General features: G+C 37.0%; 3 protein-coding genes across 4 annotated transcripts; 1 reads left to right on the forward strand and 2 right to left on the reverse strand.

The window, feature by feature from the left end:
* The first annotated feature begins 8,084 nt into the window (after positions 1–8,084).
* Positions 8,085–10,712, forward strand: LOC113317818 (WAT1-related protein At1g09380-like). 2 transcript variants are annotated; one of them, XM_026565943.1, is made up of 7 exons: positions 8,085–8,305; positions 9,046–9,108; positions 9,201–9,317; positions 9,429–9,684; positions 9,777–9,935; positions 10,022–10,173; positions 10,255–10,712. In XM_026565943.1, exons 1-7 carry the CDS (start codon positions 8,127–8,129, stop codon positions 10,454–10,456), a joined length of 1,128 nt encoding a protein of 375 aa, XP_026421728.1. In that variant the 5' UTR covers positions 8,085–8,126; the 3' UTR covers positions 10,457–10,712. The 2 variants fall into 2 exon arrangements, with proteins under 2 accessions (XP_026421728.1, XP_026421736.1); XM_026565951.1 differs by having other exon boundaries at positions 8,244–8,305; positions 8,538–9,108.
* Positions 10,713–10,779: 67 nt separating this feature from the next.
* Positions 10,780–12,925, reverse strand: LOC113317808 (amino acid transporter AVT1I-like). Its single transcript, XM_026565935.1, has 3 exons — positions 12,600–12,925; positions 11,555–12,159; positions 10,780–11,457 (listed from the first exon to the last, which is right to left on the reverse strand). The coding sequence occupies exons 1-3, from the start codon at positions 12,775–12,777 to the stop codon at positions 10,930–10,932; spliced, it is 1,311 nt and encodes a 436-aa protein (XP_026421720.1). The 5' UTR covers positions 12,778–12,925; the 3' UTR covers positions 10,780–10,929.
* A 1,120-nt stretch (positions 12,926–14,045) lies between these two features.
* LOC113362547 (pentatricopeptide repeat-containing protein At1g64100-like) lies at positions 14,046–19,252 on the reverse strand. The gene is made up of 4 exons (XM_026605207.1): positions 18,341–19,252; positions 17,474–17,717; positions 16,731–16,925; positions 14,046–14,431 (listed from the first exon to the last, which is right to left on the reverse strand). The coding sequence occupies exons 1-4, from the start codon at positions 19,250–19,252 to the stop codon at positions 14,046–14,048; spliced, it is 1,737 nt and encodes a 578-aa protein (XP_026460992.1).
* Between the last annotated feature and the right edge of the window lie 866 nt (positions 19,253–20,118).

The raw sequence follows: 20,118 nt of genomic DNA on the forward strand, positions 1-20,118 counted from the left end.
TGTCGCTAGTTTGCTAATTTACTACTTGTCTTTATTTCACCTCCCAGTTAGTGTGGAGAAAATGATGGTTCGGATTATGCTTAATTTTCTGTGAGGTGCTACGGAAGGAAGCACGAAATTAGTTTGGATAGGTTAGACCAAAATCCGCATGCCTAAATAGAATGGAGGGTAGGAGTGAAGATCTTGAGGACTGCTAATCAATCTTTATTAGGATTACGAGATTCTCGAAGAACAAAAACAGTCTTTGGAGGAAAATAGTTAACCAAAATTTCAAGATGAAAACAAAGTTGTTAATGTCGGATATTAATAACAAGCCTTGGTGCAAAATTTTATGGAAAAATGTAGTGAATATGGTACCCATAGTTCAATCCATGTCACATTTTACGGTAAGAAATGGCAAAGGGATAAGGTTCTGGAAGCATAAATTGTTAGATAGAGGGAGATTGCAGGACTTGTTCCCCGTCGTCTATAATTGTTGATATGATTGTGGACAAGGAGATGTGAATTAGAAAAGGTGTTGAATGCGAACCAACAGCTAGAATGGGATTTGCTGAGACGATATGTTTATCAAATACCACGTCTTATAACAAATAATGATGAATTGGTGACTATGGAGTATTTTAGTGCACAAAAGTGTTATGGAACTTTGGCAGGTGAAGTAGATGCTTTCAACTTCAACAAACACTTCTGGAAGGAAATATTCCTAACAAGGTAAGCTTCATTCTTTGGAATTGTTTTCATGATTCGCTTCTGACTGGGGACATGTTGGCTCATCGCAGCATATCCATTGAAAGTGATTTATATGTTCTTTGCAATAGTGAAAAGGAGACAACAAATCATATTTTTTTGCACTTCTCATATTCTTTTGAGATATGAGATTATTTCATTAAGACTTTGAAGATTTCTTGGCCTATGCCGAGTACTTTGTTCTAGTTGTTTGAAGCATGGTCGACGAATGTGCTTCATGGTAGAGGTAAGGAGGTATAGAAGATTATCCATTACGCTATTTGTTGGATGTTGTGGAAGGAGAGAAACGGAAGAGTTTTTGGAGTAGAAAGAAAAGTGCAGCAAAGACTATAGATCTTGTGAAACAACTTGTTGTTTTATGGTTATGTGATACCAATACTTTCAATTTTGGTCGTCTAGTCTCATTTGGAGCAACCAGGAGGATCTTGTGAGTGATCGATTTACATTGTAACATGTAAAGGTTTTCTTTTGTTTTAATATAACCTTTTTCTTCGAAAAAACTTTCAATACAAGTAGGCAATAGCCCTGACTCGAAGAAGCCACAACCTCATTTACCCATACTCGCATTAAACTCTTCAGAGCATCTCCAACACTAGGTGCAAAAAATTGCGCGGATTTATCATTTAGTCCTTTTATTTATGGGGTATATCCAGAGAGTAAATTTAGGACCTCATGCCTAAAAAATATCTCCAACAGTAGAGAATTTTATTCCTTAGAATTTATTATTAAAAGAAAAGACATGACATGGAGGTACATCCGAAGGTGTAGTTAACATTTTCTTCAAGACCATTCTTATTTAGTATTGCATCCCTCCTACTTTTTAGGACCTACTATTCGAGATGGTTTTAGTTTAAATGGGGGTCTAAAATCCTAGGTGTCGTATAAAAATAAAATTATAACCTTATGTTGGAGATGCTCTCAACAACATCTTCAACTTTCAATACAAATATGCAATGGCTCTAACTCCTGAGTCTCCAGTCCAGACCCATGTTAATTACTGAAATCTCTAGCACGAGTAAAAGTAAAAAAAAAAAAATCCCTGAAATCTTGCTCAATTAATGGAATTAAGATCCTGGCTTAATTGGGGTATACCTAATGAGACAAAAGCCAAGACATTATGAAGTAAAAGAAGCCACCCCTTAACCTTGTATTTTTTAAATGGCTAATATGCCCTTGTTTAATTAACACTAAAAATTCTGATTAGGTTAATTAATTGAGTTTAGATTAAAATTTTGAAATTATGAATTCAGTAGATTAAACCTTTAATCTGTCTTATGAGTTCGATTTCGATCAAAAAAATTTGTTTTGAAAATGTGAATGGTCGGAAAGGTCGACGTTTGAATAAGGTGTCGGCTATGTTTCGCCGGCATGGTCGACGTTTGAATAACATGCCGACAAAATACATCCGGCATGGTCCTTGGATGAAGAAAATATCGACCCTTTTTAGGCCGGAATGCTCTTTGAATGAAGATTATGCCGACTATCTTGGGCCAGCAATCCTACAGTCGGCATGTAAATATTTCATACCATGTCGTCTATCATATAGCCGGCATGCACATAATTTATAACATTGTCGGCTGACCTGTAGTCGGCATGCTAAGGATTTATCACCTTGCCGACTTGTACTTATACCAAACATAAAACAGAATATGGGAAGATGTAATTCACTGTATTCATGCAATTTTGGTTACTACATTGATTGAAACATAAAACCCAACTCCTTGTCGACGGAAAAACGAATGCACTTATCATGTGCATCAAGCCTTTGAACCCCTAGGCGACCCTAGTGGACGAGTTATAGTCTCGCGAGGGTTTACATAGAGATCTACTCACAAAACCTACACTAAAACCATCAATCTTCGTTGGAGGAATCCCATTCATCTCCGGGCTGCATGAAGTCCGGGGCATACTCTGGGATTTTAGAGACCATGAATTCATAGCTTGCATCGAATGCGAATGCTTCCCACTTTTCCTCCAAGTAGCGCGCTTTCACGGCTTCATGCTACAAAAACAAAACACAAACTTAATTTGTTAGTGGTGTTTAGTAGGAAGATCAAACAACATGGATCACGTAAAATAAACCACAAAACACTTACAAATTGTTCAATGGACAAGTTGAAGTTGGTAGCGTTGAAAATATGGGGTTGGAGAGCTAAAAAAGCGAGTATCGCATTTTCGATGACTAAGTGCGTATCATGGACTTGTTGAATACTTCTTCCATTAGGATTCCCAAATTCTTGCCTAAATTTATTGTGTACCCTAGCCCAAAAGGTTACGGCATCCACCCTTACGGAGGACTCATGTCTAACTCGAGTTTCTGCGTACCAAGATTTGGTGATTGCCAAATCTTCATTAGAATCAAATGAAGACATTTTTTTTTATGTAGAGAGCTATTGAGTGAGTTAGATGGAGTGTATGATGATATGAGCTTTGGAGAGTATATGCAAATAGCTGTGTGTTGTTTTGTAGAGAGAAGTAGTGTATTTATAGGATGGTGCCCAAATTTGGCCGTTATAGTGCATAAGTACAAGCCAATCAATGCAATTGTACTTGCAAAAATTTGAATTTTGAATTCGCCGGCGAGGTTTCTGTTTCCCAAATATGCCGACTAAGTCTGGCCGGCAGTGTCGGAATTTTGTCAACATGCCGACCTTATGCTGATTTTAGGCATCAAGAGAACATTTTCTTCTGTGTAACCGCCGGAAATGTATTTGGTCAGTAGAATGCCGGCTATCATAAAGTCGGCAGGGTAGAAATTTTGTTACCATGCCGACCTTATGACTTTTAGGCATCAGGAGTTCATGCAATTTTCTGTTTAACCGTCAGAACGGTATTTGGTCACTAGAGTGCCGGCTATAATGTGGCCGGCAAGGAACATAATTTATAACCATGCCGACCTTCTGACTTTTAGGCATCAGGATTTCATGCAATTTTCTGTTTAACCGTCGGAACGGTATTTGGTCACTAGTGTGCCGGCTTTGATGTGGTCAGCAAGGAACATAATTTTTAACTATGCCGACCTTATGATGATTTTAGGCATCATGAGAAGGTATTTGCTGCAACACATAGCCGGCAGGGTCGATAATATAATACCCTGTCGGCTTCGTAATAGCAGTCTGACAGTTCAAAACCTTGCCGGCTCTGGTATGGTCGGCACTGTAACTTAAAAAAAGCATGCCGGCATAAGTACTGAAACTTTACATAGCTAAACAAACCATTCATTCAACAACTAGAAATCCAACACTTGTTGTCCAAAATACGAAAACATGTCCCATAAACCTTAAAAAAAAATATTTGTCCAACCGTTAACCTTAATATTTGTCCAACACAACATAAAGAAATAAACTAGAGACTGCATTCATTCACCACCACGACCACGACCCCGTTTAGGAACACCACTACTACTACTACCTTCACCACCACGACCACTACGAGTCTTCTTTTTGTCAGTATTCATCTTGGCTTGTGCTTCCCTCCGTGCTTTTTCTTCCCTCTTTACTTTAGCATCAGCTTGCTTGAAAATTTCAGTAGCATCCTCATTGTCAACATTGCTAGCAAAGTCAATGTGCTTGCTTTGCTCCTCAATCGACAAAGTCTATCATCTTTCTCTCGCGCAACACATCACCCTCAGAAGGCTCTTCAAATGCTCCTTCTATTTTCAAATAAACAACAAAAAATTAATAGAATGATTTGATAATGTAATCTTAAAACAGTAAGAGCAACTCTAAAATAAAGAACTTAAGACTTGTTGTTGGGTCTTTCGATGCCAACTTCCTCATACGAGCCAAATCTTCAGCAGTCATTTCCTTATCACAGTAGGACGAGCCCAACCCAAGTACCACGTCATGCATTTATCACTAGCTTCATGACCGGTGGTCACCTCGTCCAAAAGCACTCCGGGACGTGGTACAGGAACCACTTCTTTCGTCCCAATGTTCTAGCGATGGAGCGTAAGAGACGTTAATAATTTTTTGGGACGTGGTGCAGTCAGACTTTGACAGTAAAGAACATCTTATCTTCATCAAAATGAGGTTCTTCTTGGACGTAACCCAATTATCGCATTACCCGATGTGGATCGTACATTGAATATCCATTGGATATTCAACAACAAGGGTCCATAGTATAATGCAACTTCATCTCTCCTTTGGATTAAACCTTGATTTCTAGCATCTTGATACGGATCAAATATCACATCATCCTCAGTCAATTTGTCGATGGTGATTCGGAGTTTGATAAGATTTTGCGGCATTTCCTTATCCTGAGTACCCTTAAAACTGTACCTTTGCGCTCTTGGCTTATCAACCGCAACATTCGCATCCACTTTGAAGTAGGAGTTGTCTTTCACCAAATAAGGGAAGTGCTCATATATCCAAACCTATGCAAAAAAAAAAAAAGTTTAGTAAGAATCTTATCTTACGAGAATTTTGCAAATATAAATGATTTAGACAATAAAATTACCTAGAAGAGACATATGTTTCCGTTAACTTGCGCAGTGAGTTCCTTAGAACTCTTTGTAAACTCATTGTTCAAGAAGGAGACCACCGCATTACCCCAAGAATACTCATGCATCTTATCTAAGGGATCCAATAGTTGCATATAACTGGCGTCGACCAAGCTTCCGGAACTGTCGGGGAAGATACAGTTGCCTAGGACGTATAGCAAATAAGCTGACGCGGTAGCATTGATTCGCACCGGGTTCACCCTTCCTTCCTTATCAAAGATTTTCTTTGTCTCACAAAATGTGCCCCTCAACTTCTTCAGATTAAACTTCTTGCTTAGACGACCATCCTTCTTCTCAAGTATAGACTCCGTCTCAATCGGATTCCAACCGAACAATTTCTGGCTCAATTTGTAAATATCCTTGAAATAAAACTTACTATAAAAGCCTTCACTGACTTCTTTTCCCTCAACCTCGAGGGCTATATTTTAATGAGCATCATCGGGAGTTATCGCCATCTCACCGAATGGGAATAACATTGTACCAGTCTCTCCGTAGAACCTCTCACAAAATGCAGATACGGTAACTCTATCATGCTCAATATTCGAACTCTCCACCGCATGCCACAACCCGGAGTTCTTGACAATCACTTTCACCTCCTCACATTCATCCTCAAGATTCCAAGTCTTAGTCACTAAACATGAAGCTTAGCGCCTCATGAGACGGACGCCATGCTTGTGATCCTAAATACCAAAAAAAAAAAAGTGAAAAGAAATACAAACACTTGACGCAAATTTAAGATAGTTACACACTTAAATAAAAAACAAAGACGGATTGAGATTACTTACTATAGTATTATGGATCGTACATGCCCATGAGTCTTTGTATCCAAAAAAAACATTTCCACCATCTGCTGGGGTCCCCCTTGAAGGCTCACCTTTTTTCAGTGTAAGCATCAAGTGAGGGGGAGACATGTGGGAATCAGCTGGTTTAGTGATCACCCTCTTCTTATTTACGGTTTCAGTTGAAGTTGAAGCTTCGATTTATTGAACAATAGATAGAGTTTGTTCTCCATCTCCTTCTCCATCTCCTTCTCCTTCTTCTTCTTCTTCTTCTTCTTCTTCTTCTTCTTCTTCTTCTTCTTCTTCTTCCACTGCCTCTTCAATAATTTCATCTTCGATATCCTTATCTTTATCTCCATTACCATCATCATCATCATCACCTCCTCAACATTAGGCATTTCTTGATCACCATCATCATCATCATTGTTACCTCCTCCAGCAGCCGGAGTGCTTTCATCAACATCATCATCATCACCTCTTCTACCAGATGAAAATGATTGGTCTTCATCTGGAGTCTCGTCTAGATCACTGGGTTCCGATGGTGTTTCAGAATCATTCGGTACACGGATCTTGAGTGTTCCCGGCACAAGTATGCCCCTCTATGTGTTGAAGTCAAGAGTTTTTCACCAACACGAGGAGGTCTTGAAGGAGGACTAAGAGCTTTCAGAGCTTTATTATTTGCCTTTTGCAACCTGAACAAGAACGATGAAGAAAAAAATACATAAGTCGGCAGGGTCGAAAAATATAACCTTGTAGGCTACACAAAAGTCGGGAGGGTCGACTAAATAATGTATGCCGGCTAAATAGAGGCCGGCAGGGTAATATTCACATAACCTGCCGGCTAATAACAAATATGAACACAGTAGATACAAGGATTTTCGACAAAACCAGTCGGCAAGGTCCATTACACACACATTTCTGGCTAACACACAACCGGCATGGTTTTATCCAAATACCATTCCGACTTTTAAAATTCAAGGAATAAGGAGACACACAAAAAAACGAAATATAGCCGGCAAGATAAAAATATATAACCAACCCGGCTTAAAAAAACTGTCGCCGGCAGGGTCTTAGTGTGAATAACTTGTCGACCCTGGAAGTACCAGTTACAGTTATTCAACAGCCGGTAAGATCTTCAACCTAAGAGCCTGCCGGCCAAATCCTAAATATCAAAAGTCGGCAGGGTCGATAACATAATTCCTTGCCGGCGTCGCAACTGCCAATTCACAATTTCGATTTTTCTGACCTAATTTGACATGCAAACATGAAATTGAAGTACTAGAGTGAGTTTAAGTATGCCCTTACTTTCTTAATCGCACCATTTCTCGTGTTTCAGCGGCTACGAATTCTTCTTCTTCAACCATTTTTTTCTTCACTTTGTTTTGAACCAAACTTGCAATTCCAGGGTTATACTCATTGGGTTTTCGATTAGCGTCTTTCATACGAGTAGCTTTACGTCTTGGCGGATCCATTGTTGAAGATTAATCGGAGTTTTCGAATCGACGATTTCGATGAATTAATCGACGAGTTTCGAGTTTTGATGGAGAAGAAGAAGAGAGCCGGTACGGTTGTGGAGGAGAAGAAGAAGAGAAGAAGGAAGATGAAATGAAAATAATAAAACTCATTTAGGGTAATAGGATTATAAAGGATAAGGGTATTTTTGTAACTTACCCATTAGGACTCCCCCTAAAATCTTTAAAAAAAATCCACTTAAAATTGGGTATACCCTGATCAAGCCAGGATTAAGATCACCTGAATCAATGACAATAAAAAGCATGAATTTGATTACTAATTAATACAATTCCAACAGTAGGATATGCACAATAAATAGATGCAAAATCTGATGACAGGCAATAGGTGGTGCGTACTCATGTTAATTATTTCTTTTCCTTCTTTTTTATGTGATTCCATAAGTTTAGGGAGATCTGATAGGCTTTTAAGATTCTAGGGTTTTATGTTTAAGTACTTTAGTCTCGTCTCACAAGTATATATTCCCTTCATCTCTCTATTACCCCTGCACCCTCTCAACGCATTTCTCTTCTCCTCAGCACTCACACCCCAAGTCTTCGTTCGTCTCTTCTGAGCACAATTCGATCAAAATGGATTCAAGAGATCTATTGCCTATTTTAGCAATGATTTTGCTTCAATTTGTATCTGCGGGTAATAATATATTAGGCAAGCTGGCTCTTGATACTGGCATGCACCCGAATGTCATGGTCGCCTATCGACAAATCTTTGCTACTGTCGTCCTCGCTCCATTTGCTTTTTTCTTCGAAAGGTAATAAAATAACTCGTTTCAATTGGTTAATTTAACATTGTTTTGCCTTGATTGAATTTTTTGTTCATGATTATGAATGTAGGTCATATATACGCTCTGATTTCGATTACTGCTTTCTGTTCCTGCGAAAGATTTCATTAAATTTATGCGTGTTTTGCCAACAAAAAATGAACAATCCCTATTTTTTGTTGCATAAAATCTCTGATATTGTGTTGCTTTTTATTTTTCACAGCTATATCGCGTGTACATTAATGGAAGATTAAGGGTGTATATATCATTATGTTGTACATTTTGATATTAATGCAAATCAACTATTGACATATACAGAAGAACATTTTCCTTTGATCCATGCCTCCATGGCAACTGGAACCACAAGAACCTACACGAGGAATTTATTTGAATTTAGATTTTCTTCAAAATCAAATAAAATATACAAATGACTATATTGAGTTGCAGACCATTCTTTATATCGCCACACTTCTTTTTTTATCAGTCTAGACCCCCAACTCGTTTTCTGTCAATGTGTTCTTATGGAAAGGTTTTAAGTTTTTGATATCTGTATATTGCATCAAATGTTTGCTTCTAGAGGTTTGGATTGTTGGATTCAAAATCAAATGGTGTAGGCGTGCTGATTCAAAAAGAAAATGTTTTCAGTATTGATCAGTTTTTCCAGAACCGGACTTGGTCCGGTCCGGTTCTGATAACATTGACGGAAATGTTGCTGTTTTTGTCTATAACAGGAAAAAATTGCCGAAGTTAACAAAACATATGGCCTTCCAGCTCTTCTTGTGTTCCTTGTTCGGGTGAGCTGCATAATTTTTCATGAATTCTCTATTTGTATCGTGTTGTTAATACAATTCAACTAAAATGGAAGTTGCATTTGAATGATGAGCAGGGGGACATTGCATCAATACTTCTATTTCGCAGGCCTTAAAAATTCGACGCCAACCATTGCCTGTGCATTGCTTAATCTATCACCAGCAATTACTTTCATAATAGCTATCCCATTCCGGTACATTGATATGCAATACCTTTTTCATTTTCTTATTTTATTTTTTTAACCTTTTGGTAGTGTCATTACTGGCGAATAGTGGCTAATTTATTATTTATTGTGGTTGCGTAGAATGGAGACAATCCGTATAAAGAGGCTTTCAGGGATTGCGAAGGTATTAGCAACGGTTGTCTCCGTAGGAGGAGCCATGCTAATGTCATTTTACAAAGGGAGCCTTATTAACTTGGGAAAATCAACTCTGCATTGGAGGTTTGCAGAGAAAATAATCTCAGAACATAACTCTGCTTCCGGTAAATCTAGCAGTCTCATTGGTCCAGTATTTGTTTTCGTAGCTGTTCTTTGTTGGTCTATCTGGTTTATCATACAAGTAAGTATTCGTTGTTGTGATATCATTTTTCTTATTCAACAATCAATAGATTAATCGCTAATGAAAATCAATGATTCAATTGTTTCCTCCAGACAAAAATGAATGCAACATTTGTGGCACCATATTCCACGGCAACTATAATGTGTGGCATGGCTAGTATTCAGTGTGTGCTTTTTGGATTATATAAAGATCACAGTGTTGCAGCATGGTCACTCGCATCTGCAACCAGAATCGTTGCTTGTTTGTATAGTGTAAGTTCATTAATCATTTTCATAATTATCAGTATACTGAATTCATCATTGATTATTTCAACTGAATTGGTTGATAAAAATCTCAGGCAGCTTTTGCATCAGCACTAGCATTCATCGTAATACCATGGTGTATATCTAAACGAGGCCCTCTCTATGTGTCTATGTTTAACCCATTGGCATTGGCTGTGGTTGCTTTTCTTGGTTGGGCTATACTAGACGAAAAATTATACGTCCGAAGGTATTTAACATTCCAATTTCACCATATATTTCTTGGATTGAATTAGAGAACTAAAATGCTTTGTATTGTTGGTGTGTGCAGTGCTGTTGGAACTGCTATGATACTATTAGGACTATATGTTGTTTTGTGGAGTAAACACGAGGAGATGAAAAATCAAATCGTGAGAACTTCTGATAATGAAAATGGTGGAGAATCTGGAGATGTTGAGAAAGGTGACGCTGATACAGAATTACCAGAGATACGTCAACGCACTATACCTAATGGAATTGTGAATACTGATTAGGAAGAGTAGGGGGACAGTAATGAGAGAAAAAAATTAGATGATCCTGCTGCTCCGTTAACGCATGCATATGCTCTAATGGTTGTATTCTTCGTCCTCTTTTCATGAACCAAACAAATAAGGGTTATTTTGTGTTTTTGAGTACTAAGCACAAGTGTATTCAGTTTGTCCAGTTTATGGTTTGGATAATGATGTCAGTAACACCAAGGCATATATGCGCTAAGGATTTTCAATGTCTCGAATGTACTTTTTCTTCTTACGATTTTCTGTCAACACATTTAAAGAGGTGGAGAAGTGCTCCATGAATAATAATACACTGGGTCTAAACATCAAATTTAGCGACAATATTCCCAACCATGATTAAATGATGGGTTAAGCAACTGCTCCACAATTCAAAAGCCACTTTTGATTAAGAAAAGTTGTGGAGATTACAATGCAAAATTGAATTATAAACTCTCATTTTAAAGAAGAAGAAATCAAAAGCTCAAGTGGAACTCACTTGCAATCTGTATAAGAGATGTATAAGTACCTATAATTACAACTGAAATACCCATCAAAATAATCCCGATGATAATCACCAATTCGTATCCCCATCTTCGATATGTTCCCATGATCTTCAAGTAACACAAACAAGGAATAATAATTGAAGCTGTTGCACTTAGAAACGCTCCAACGAGAGACATTAGATACCCGAAAAATGGAATAGCTAAAGCTACTATAACGGAGGTAATTAAAAACATGGTTCTGATTACAAGACTCATGGTCTTGTTGTTGTAGTTAAACCCCGAAGAGCTTTCAATGGCATTTACGATTGGTGTTGCCATTAATGCATATTTTGCAATGGGAGTGACTAAAGTTGTGTAGATTGCTATCTTTGAAGAGATTTTGTCAATTGGTAGGTTCAGTGTGACTTGAGATTTTATATGTTCACCGAACATTAAATAACCCATAACAGCCATTGTAGCGTAGCTTATCGTACATAGAGCAAAGCAAACCAGCAAAACCTGCAAGAAATACCAGGCAAAAGTTAGTATTTTCTTCACTTAAGCAGTAGCTTCTACTAAAAAAAAAAAAAAAGTCTTATCTTCATGTCATACATACCTTGGAGAATTGTCTTTTATCTTTCATTGAAGTATATAATGTTGGAAAAACGGGATGTGCACAGAAGCAGAAGGTATACAAACTAACACCAGAAGGAATTCCATGTAAATTAAAAAACCTTCCCTTTGCACGAAAACCAGTATCTTCGGCACCAACCCAAAATACAGAAAGAACGATGAGTACAGAAGCTAAAACCCCGGTTGCAGATATATAAGAAATTTTTCTCAAGTCAGTCAACCACATTGATGGGAGAATTATAACGGCTACGAGCATAACGAATCCCTGTTGTCCGTATACTTTAACACCGGCTAATGTGCAACTCATGTTTGGAAACAGGTTACTTAAGTTATCACCTTCTAGTATCAAAAATCCTGTTGCAACCACATACAATTCTAAGTACATAAAAGTAGATGCTATCATTCTTCCTTTCTTCCCAAAAGCATACTCGCCAATATCTGGATACGTTTTTATCTTTGAACTCACATCCATACATCTCCGCATTAGTAACCCAGTGTAGAATGTTGCAGCCGCGACAACAAAAAGAAGTACTAAAGTTAACCATCCTCCTGATGCTAGCGCATAAGGTACTGATAGTATCCCTACTCCTGAAAGCAATACATTACACACAGACTTCATTATAGTGTTTCGAGAAATCATTTAATGTAACATTAAAAGCACTCCAGCATGCAGATCTACTTCGTTGGGACATAGTGTTAGGTGCCACTTACCAGGCAGGGTACAACACCATCAATGATGGCACCTAGTAGCATGTTCGTCCTATTTATACATATCTGAGTAAGGGCTAACAAAAGTGAGTCCACGTTGCAGCATTACCTCCTTCAACTGAACAAAACCCTAATGGATTTTGCTTGGTCAATCAAAATCACTCATCTTTAGGAGGAAACTAAGGAATATCACTTCTAATCCTTGTTCGTTGTATGGATGTGTAACCGTTTAGTTATGATAATTTCAGAAGGAAAAAAAAAACAAATCTGAGCAAATCAAATCACATAATTTAAATTTAAACAAAAAATATGAAACTCACCAGATAAAGCATTCATGCCATTGAAACAAGTTTTAAAGAAGGTAGAAGTTCCTAGAATTTCCTTCTCATCCAATGCCGATTCTTCATCCGACTGCTTTGTGTTAATCGGAATATCTATACGCTCCTCCTTGACGTTGATTAGTAGCGGAGTCGTCGACGGATCGTGATATTCTCCCATTATTATTAGCTAAACTCAATAACGAGATCTAAAATATGATGTAGCAATTTATTTGAGAATAATGAATAAGAAGAAAGGGGTAATTGTGATGATGAAAATCTACAAAACTAGCATCCCGTGGAAGACCTTCAAATTTGTCTTACCAGTTTTTTTTTGGTTTTCGATGTTGTATACTGAGTAGTTTTCTTTATATAGTTCACAATAACTTAGTTCTGTTAGAATTTCAGTCTGATTCAATCTAAGAAGGTTGGTTTAGTTTAGGATTATAATAACAATTAAACCCGTTTTAATAGTTTTTTTCCTCTAGAAAACTGCCGAATCCTATGAAACTTAAACTTATAATTCAAAAAAAAAAAAAGGATTGTTACAAGTATTGACTAAATACAACCTTCTTTTTAATTAAATACAACCCTCAATCAAAGAAAAATATTTTTGATAACCAATACTAAATTTAAAAAAATTTACAATAATTTAAGAAAGAACAATATTACATGCATTGCACCATGTTTGATATTACTAATTCAAAAGAAAATCACAACTTCTTTTCACAAAATCTCTTTTTTATGCTTAGAATCCTTACAAAGTGTCATTCAAGAGAGTTCTTTTTCGCAGAAAGAAGAATCCAGTCACTTATGTCCACTTTCATTGTCTCACTACTCAACTAATGTTCAGAACTGATAGATTTTCCTAGTACTTATCAAAAAAGAAGAAGATAGATTTTCCTAGGACTGTCCAATCACTTTCTTCCAAAATCCACAATACATGATACTGTATAAGTAATATTTTGAGACTTAGTTGAGTGACAGTGAATTTACCTACATCTACAATTAAGCTCTAATCAATAATCACACTAAATGCCAAAACATAATTCTTTATTAGAAACCCCTTCATGGTTCATGATTACAGGTTTTGGACATATATACTTCGTTGTGGTTTTAAAGATAACCATATGCTTACAAGATGTTAATGGTAACTGCAAATTGCAAGAAAAGATGATGCTGTTTAACCAGAACACCTATTAAGGGGAAGTGAAGCTAGCTTATTTCACAAAACCTTTATATTAATTCCCACGAGTACCCGTTTTCGATGGCACCAAGTAGTTGTTAAAAGGCATATGTATGCTTAGGATGTCCAATATTGTCTTTGTTACTTTTTGCGTAATCACATGTCTTTGGCACAGAAAAGTCAGGATTTTGGTATCGGGATTTATGTTCCCACACTATGTGTATGTTTCTATTGCCTCCTCCATTTTTCCATTCTTGCAGTAATCAAACTTTTAGAGATAACCCAAAAATTTGCATCTCATCGAACAAATATTTTGTAGTGTTAACTCTACCATCTCCGTAAAGTCCTGCTAATAGTGTATTGTAAGTAATTGTTGTGGGTTCTAATCCGTTTCGTTTCATTTTCTCGAATAACTGCATTGCTTCATCCAACCTACTAATTTTGCAACACCCATCGATTAACACATTGTAGGTGAAGTCATTTGTCTCGAGGCCCTTATCCACCATCCAGTCAAACAATTTATTCGCTTCTTGTATCCGACCTGACAAACACAAACCTTTGATCATTGAATTATAAGTCATCTGATTGGGTTTTATGTTTATCTTCTCCATCAATTCCAATAACCCCCGAGCATCTCTCATAAACCCAACTTTACAATGTGAATCAATTAATATATTAAAGGTTAGGGTTAAAGGACAAAATGCCCCAAAATAGACCCCCAGGTTTGAAAATGCCCCCGACGTTAGGTAAGAAATGAAAATGCCCCATTCCGTTAGTTTTCAAATTTTGGTCAAAATTGGGGCATTTTCACTACCTTTGACCAGTCAACTATAGTGTGATTTTTCATTTTTGCCCTTCGCAAGAAAAAATACCCTACACGTACTGATATGGTTCTCTTAACACGTGGGAATCTATTTCAAGGACACGTGGTCAAGGACTGACACCTGTAGCAAACGTGTGTTTCGTACGTGTGCTACAGGTATTATCTTCATCTGTGTCGATTTTCAGCCACAGAAAGGAATCGAAAATTTTCCCAGATAGTTCAGAGAGCGATAGGGTTACAGGCGAGAGAGATCGAGAGATCGATAGATTGAGAGATTGATATCCCGGAATGACAAAGGGAACTGCAGATCGATAAGATAAATGAGACGGAGTAGATAAGAGGCAGGTTTTCTCTTCCCGGTGACGAACAGGTAAGTTTTTTGTTCAGAAATTTGACGTTTTAGGGTTTGTGATTAACCATGTGATGAGTATCTTTCTACATTTGATCTGTTTGATTTGGTATATGCTTTACGATTTGGGGTTAGGGTTTGTGAAATTGATTTGGTATATGCTATTGTTAGTGGGCTTGAAGATATGAGACCAACAAGACTTGATTTTGAGCATGAAGAGCAAGTGGAATTGACAGAAGCATCTGTTGCTGACAACCATGTTCATGAATCTCAAAGTATTCCTACACAGTCATCTGTTGCAGCCAACCATGTACAGGGGTACGAAGATGACCAGGTGAATTTGCCTAATGTACATCAAGATGAGTGTCATCCTGATGACAAGCCTGACTTTCTCTTTAAGGACTATGATGAGGAAGAGGATGTTGAAGATGAAAGTGAGGATGAGAGTGGAGATGATAGTGAAGAAGAAACACAAGAACAGATGAATTATGAAGATTGGGTTTCTATGTGTGCTAGGGGTATAGATGTTGGTAATGACCCTAATGATTGTAATGAAGATCTCAATGTAGGTGGCTTTTATGAAGAGCAGAGTGCACCAGTGAATGCATCTTCAGATGAAGATATTCCCAGCCAAGAAGTCACTCAAGAGGAAGAAACTAAGTGGGAAGAAGATTTTGGTCAGCATTTAAATGAACCACAACGTCTAGAAATGATAAATGAAGATACTGCCTAAGGTACATTTGGTTTTGACTGGTAATTTTGTTTAATAATTTTTAAAGATAACAAAAAAATTTTAACAGTGAAATTTATTAACATTTGTCCTTGTTTATTATCTATTTTTTTTCAGGCACCTATACAAGAATTTCTTGACCAAAGGATTCAGAAATCCAAGACTTGTACAGCTTCTTTGGCAGGCTGCAAAGGCATACAAATATCATCATTGGGAGGTAAGAAATGTTTGATTATATTGAATGTTCATTTTTTTAGTCAAGCCTTATTACATCAGATTATTTAACTTAGACACCTATTTGTAGGAGGCCATGCAAGAAATAGCAGAGATATCTCCAGATGCATACAAATACCTGATTGATGCAGAACCGAAGTCTTGGGCAAGGTCATGGTTTCCTCATGATGTTGCTTGTGAGCACATCTACTCCAACTTTTCAGAAAGTTTTAACAACATGGCCCTGAAATTCAGAGGCAAGCATGTCACTCAGTTGGTTGATATGTACACACACTTGGTGATGGTGTTGTTTTCAAATAGAAGAAAGCTTGCTGCAACTTGGCAAGCTGGTGACCTTGTTCCTGCTGGCAAGCTGTACACACACTTGGTGATGGTGTTGTTTTCAAAAGTCTTTACTTTTTCCATTGTCTGATTTCAAAAAAATTTACTGATTTTTGAGAATCTTTTCATTGAATAATATTATCTACTTTTGTACTTTTACTTTAGTGTATTATTATTATGGATTTTTTTTATTCTCTAGATCTGTGCATTTAAAGTTTACTAACCCTAACTTCTATTTTGTTTGCAGACTGGTATCAACATTATACATCCACACAGATTGAGAGATAAGGGAATACCTTGTGTCAAGAGAAAGAAGTCTTGGTATGAGAAGAACAAGCATCCCAAAAGAGTAACAAAGTGCAGTGTATGTAAAGGTCTTGATCATAACATCCTTACCTGTCAAGGTCCTCCAGTTGGTTCTAATCCAAAGAAGAAAGGAATTAGAATGGAATGTTCTGTTAATGGAGATGAGTTTTGTATTACTGCTGCACCAACAAAGAAGATGAGGAAGGCCTTGTCTGCACCAACTACTGCAACAACATCTGCATCAAAGACTGCTACTGCTGATGTACCACCATTTTCAAAGGGAAAGGCAGCTGCTACTACACCATCTTCTTCTACAGCTGGTTCCCAGAAAAAGTGTAATACAACTGCACCATCCTCCTCCACTGCAGTTGATGTTGGATCTAAAAGGAAGGTACCATCTACTTATTCTACACCTTCTAGTGCCTGTTTTAACCAGATTTTTAATGGTACTGTTAACATTTCTAGCCAAACAATCAACATTACTGAACCATCATCAAAAAGGGTTAGAAAGCCTAACTCCAAGTATCAACAATAGAAATGCAGGGTTCCTATTTTATGTCTTTTTATGTCTTTTAGCATTTATAGACCTATGTCTTTTAATGGCAGACATACTACTAGTTAGTTTATGTTGAAAGTTTTAGCAGACTTTTATTTATGAATCTATGGGTTTAAAAAGTATGGACACAATCATGGTTTTATTTCTTAATTCAGCTCATTACACTGAGGAATACTTCCAATATGATAACATTACATTAACCTTTTCTGACATGAGTTTTGGTTGTGCTTTATCTTCTAATTGTGCACTTTATCTCTAGTTGTGCACAAATTTGATCTTCAATATTATCTAATTGCTTTTGTTTCTTCATAAAGATTGCATCAGAAACCCATTGGAAATCTTCACATTCTAGGCATTTTAGGTAGCCAATACCATAATTCCATGATGTTTGAGCTATGTTTAAAATCCTCACCTTTCTTAAATTGCATTTGGGGTTGATACATCTAGTCTGTGACCAAGGACAATCAGAAAATTTGTGATCACCAACACAAGATTTACAACCTCCATTGTACTGAGGTGCAATGGATTTAATTGCATCATCAAACCATTCGAAGTATGAACACATGGTATTAGAGCAAGAGAATAATTTCTTCCCTGAATTAGCACCATCTTTGACCTTTAAAAGTTTACGAATACCATTACAAGGAACTAATTTACACCTTGTGTAGATCCAATGACAATCAATTGATTGATGATTTCTTTCGTTGCACATCTCACATTCCCGGCTTGATGTAGCAGCCATTATGAAGAAAAAAAAAAATTTACTGATTTTTGGTTGGATCATCTTCACAATTTATAAGTCAGGGGAGACAAAAAAAATGACCGTTATTACAACGGTCGGAATCTCACAACGGTCGGAAAATCTAGCCGTTGATTAGCTAGGATGTTCCACGTGTCGCGATCCTAGCTAATAGGATACCGTGGTCATTTAAAAAAAATCGGTAAATGTAAAACCCAAAATCTATCGCCGTCCATTTTTGTAATCGACACGTGTCGCAATCTCAGTAAATGACGAAAATAGGACCCTAGATTTTCATCTTGGTGAACAGAAGGGTATAAATGTCAATCGATTTCCACGTGCGGGCCACATGCTTACGCATTTGACCACTTAACGCTCTGAAACGGAAAACATAACAGAATGGGGCATTTTGATACGGTTTTGGGGCATTTTGATTTCTTGCCTAACGTCCGGGGCATTTTCAAACCTGGGGGTCATTTTGGGGCATTTTGTCCTTTAACCCTAAAGGTTATTGTATCTGGTAATATCCCCCGATCCTTCATTTCATCAAAATATCTTCTTGCTTCTTTCCATTGACCATGTAAGCAATGACCATGAATCATACAGCTATAAGTCGGTACATTCGCAGAGATTCCTCTACTAGCCATCTCTTTAAATAGTCTCTTTGCCTCATTTAACCATCCTGAATTGCAAAGTCCATTAATCAAAGAACTATAAACAACAACATTTGGGACAACATAGGAATCTCGATGCATTTCAGAGAAGAGATCCAGAGCTTCATCAATTAAACCTCTTTTACAAAGAGTATCTAAAATCAGACAATATGAAACAACATTAGGTCTGCAGTTCCGTTTCACCATATTGTTTTTTAGCTGAAGAGCAAGACCCACTTCACCAGTTCTACATATCCCATGTATAAGAGTATTACATGTGAAGGCATTAGATTGAATACCTGCCTGAGTAACTTTAGCAAACAGTTCAAAGGCTTGTTCAATCTCATCCTTGATACACAACCCTTTAATCAGTGTATTGTAAGTGACTATATCAATATGATGACCTCTCTTTATAATTTCTCCAAGCAAACAAAACCCATGATTCACTTTTCCTAATTGACAATAGCAATTAATTAAAATGCTCAATGTATAAATATTTGGTTGTACCGCAATCAGATTCATCTTCTTATACAACACAATCACATCTGAATAACATTTAATCTTTGATAGGGAACTCAATACATGACAGAATGTATCATTAGATGGCAACGGCTTTTCCAAAATCAAATGATTAAAGTATACCAAACCATCATCAATCTTCTTAATCTTACCAGATTTACACTCATCCCTTATAAAACGTTCAAGTACTGATATTCTAGTTCTATTATAACCTCCCGAACCATAACAACAATTTCTCATAATTATCTTAGTATTATGATGCAGTAGATATAAGTTATTAAGCATTGCTCTTGTATGAAGCTGCAGTAATCTTCGACCTAAATTCATCTTGATCAAAATCTTGGAGAGAAAGAAAGAATGTATACCTTGAGAAATTTTAATATTTTTCAGACAGAATGAGCAACTTACTTGTTATTGTTATGGATGTAGGCACCCGTAAGTGTTCTGGTAATTTTATAATTTTATTGTGGGTCTTCATAAGTTTTTCTCCACTATATACCGTTGATGATGTTCTTGAATCTTATAGTTTTACTTCAGCTGTTGGCAAGGGCAAAGCTTTTTTTTATAAATCCACCCCGAAACTGGCTTTCCCTCTAGTAAAAGTGGCTTCCCCCTAACAATTATCTAAAAGAGGGAGACATCGAAAGAAACATCAGTAAGAATAGATTGAAGAAACCTAGTCGCACCTCGTAAGAAATGAGTACCCCTTTCTAACCTAAACTGGGTTTAGTTGTAAAAGATGACCAGAATTTGATACTCAAAAGACTATTTTATCTACGATTCTATCTAGTTATATATTTATACATTTTTTTAGCGTAACAAACTTCATAGATTTCCCAGATTCCAGGGACGTGCAAGGTCAGAGTTTTATTGATGGTGCCTGCCAGATAGTGTGCTGTGTTCGGTGAAAGAAATATATATAACTCGTCTAAGAGATATATTGAGAAAAACCTATTTACATTCCATGGTGATGATTAGTTGATGATGTCAAGGACAGCAAGTAGTTGTAAAATTTTCATGGTCGTTGGAGGTGGAGTCCATAAAGTCCTGAATAAACTTTGCCCGACTTGCACCCAAATGTGCCACAATTAGGTTCAAATTTCCGA

Source organism: Papaver somniferum, chromosome 1 (genome assembly GCF_003573695.1).
Source record: "Papaver somniferum cultivar HN1 chromosome 1, ASM357369v1, whole genome shotgun sequence".
NCBI classification, from domain to species: Eukaryota; Viridiplantae; Streptophyta; class Magnoliopsida; order Ranunculales; family Papaveraceae; genus Papaver; species Papaver somniferum.

Coding starts and splice junctions, on each gene's coding strand:
- LOC113317818 (XM_026565943.1), top strand. CDS start 8,127: ATGGATTCAAGAGATCTATTGCCTATTTTAGCAATGATTTTGCTTCAA. Junction 9,109..9,200: donor TTCTTGTGTTCCTTGTTCGG/GTGAGCTGCATA, acceptor AATGATGAGCAG/GGGGACATTGCATCAATACT. Junction 9,936..10,021: donor TCGTTGCTTGTTTGTATAGT/GTAAGTTCATTA, acceptor TAAAAATCTCAG/GCAGCTTTTGCATCAGCACT.
- LOC113317808 (XM_026565935.1), bottom strand. CDS start 12,777: ATGGGAGAATATCACGATCCGTCGACGACTCCGCTACTAATCAACGTC. Junction 12,160..12,599: donor TGGCATGAATGCTTTATCTG/GTGAGTTTCATA, acceptor TATTGCTTTCAG/GAGTAGGGATACTATCAGTA. Junction 11,458..11,554: donor ATAAAAGACAATTCTCCAAG/GTATGTATGACA, acceptor TATTTCTTGCAG/GTTTTGCTGGTTTGCTTTGC.
- LOC113362547 (XM_026605207.1), bottom strand. CDS start 19,252: ATGAGAAATTGTTGTTATGGTTCGGGAGGTTATAATAGAACTAGAATA. Junction 17,718..18,340: donor CAGATACAATAACCTTTAGG/GTTAAAGGACAA, acceptor AAACTTTTAAAG/GTCAAAGATGGTGCTAATTC. Junction 14,432..16,730: donor CTTCCTCATCTTCTTTGTTG/GTGCAGCAGTAA, acceptor CACATTGTAAAG/TTGGGTTTATGAGAGATGCT.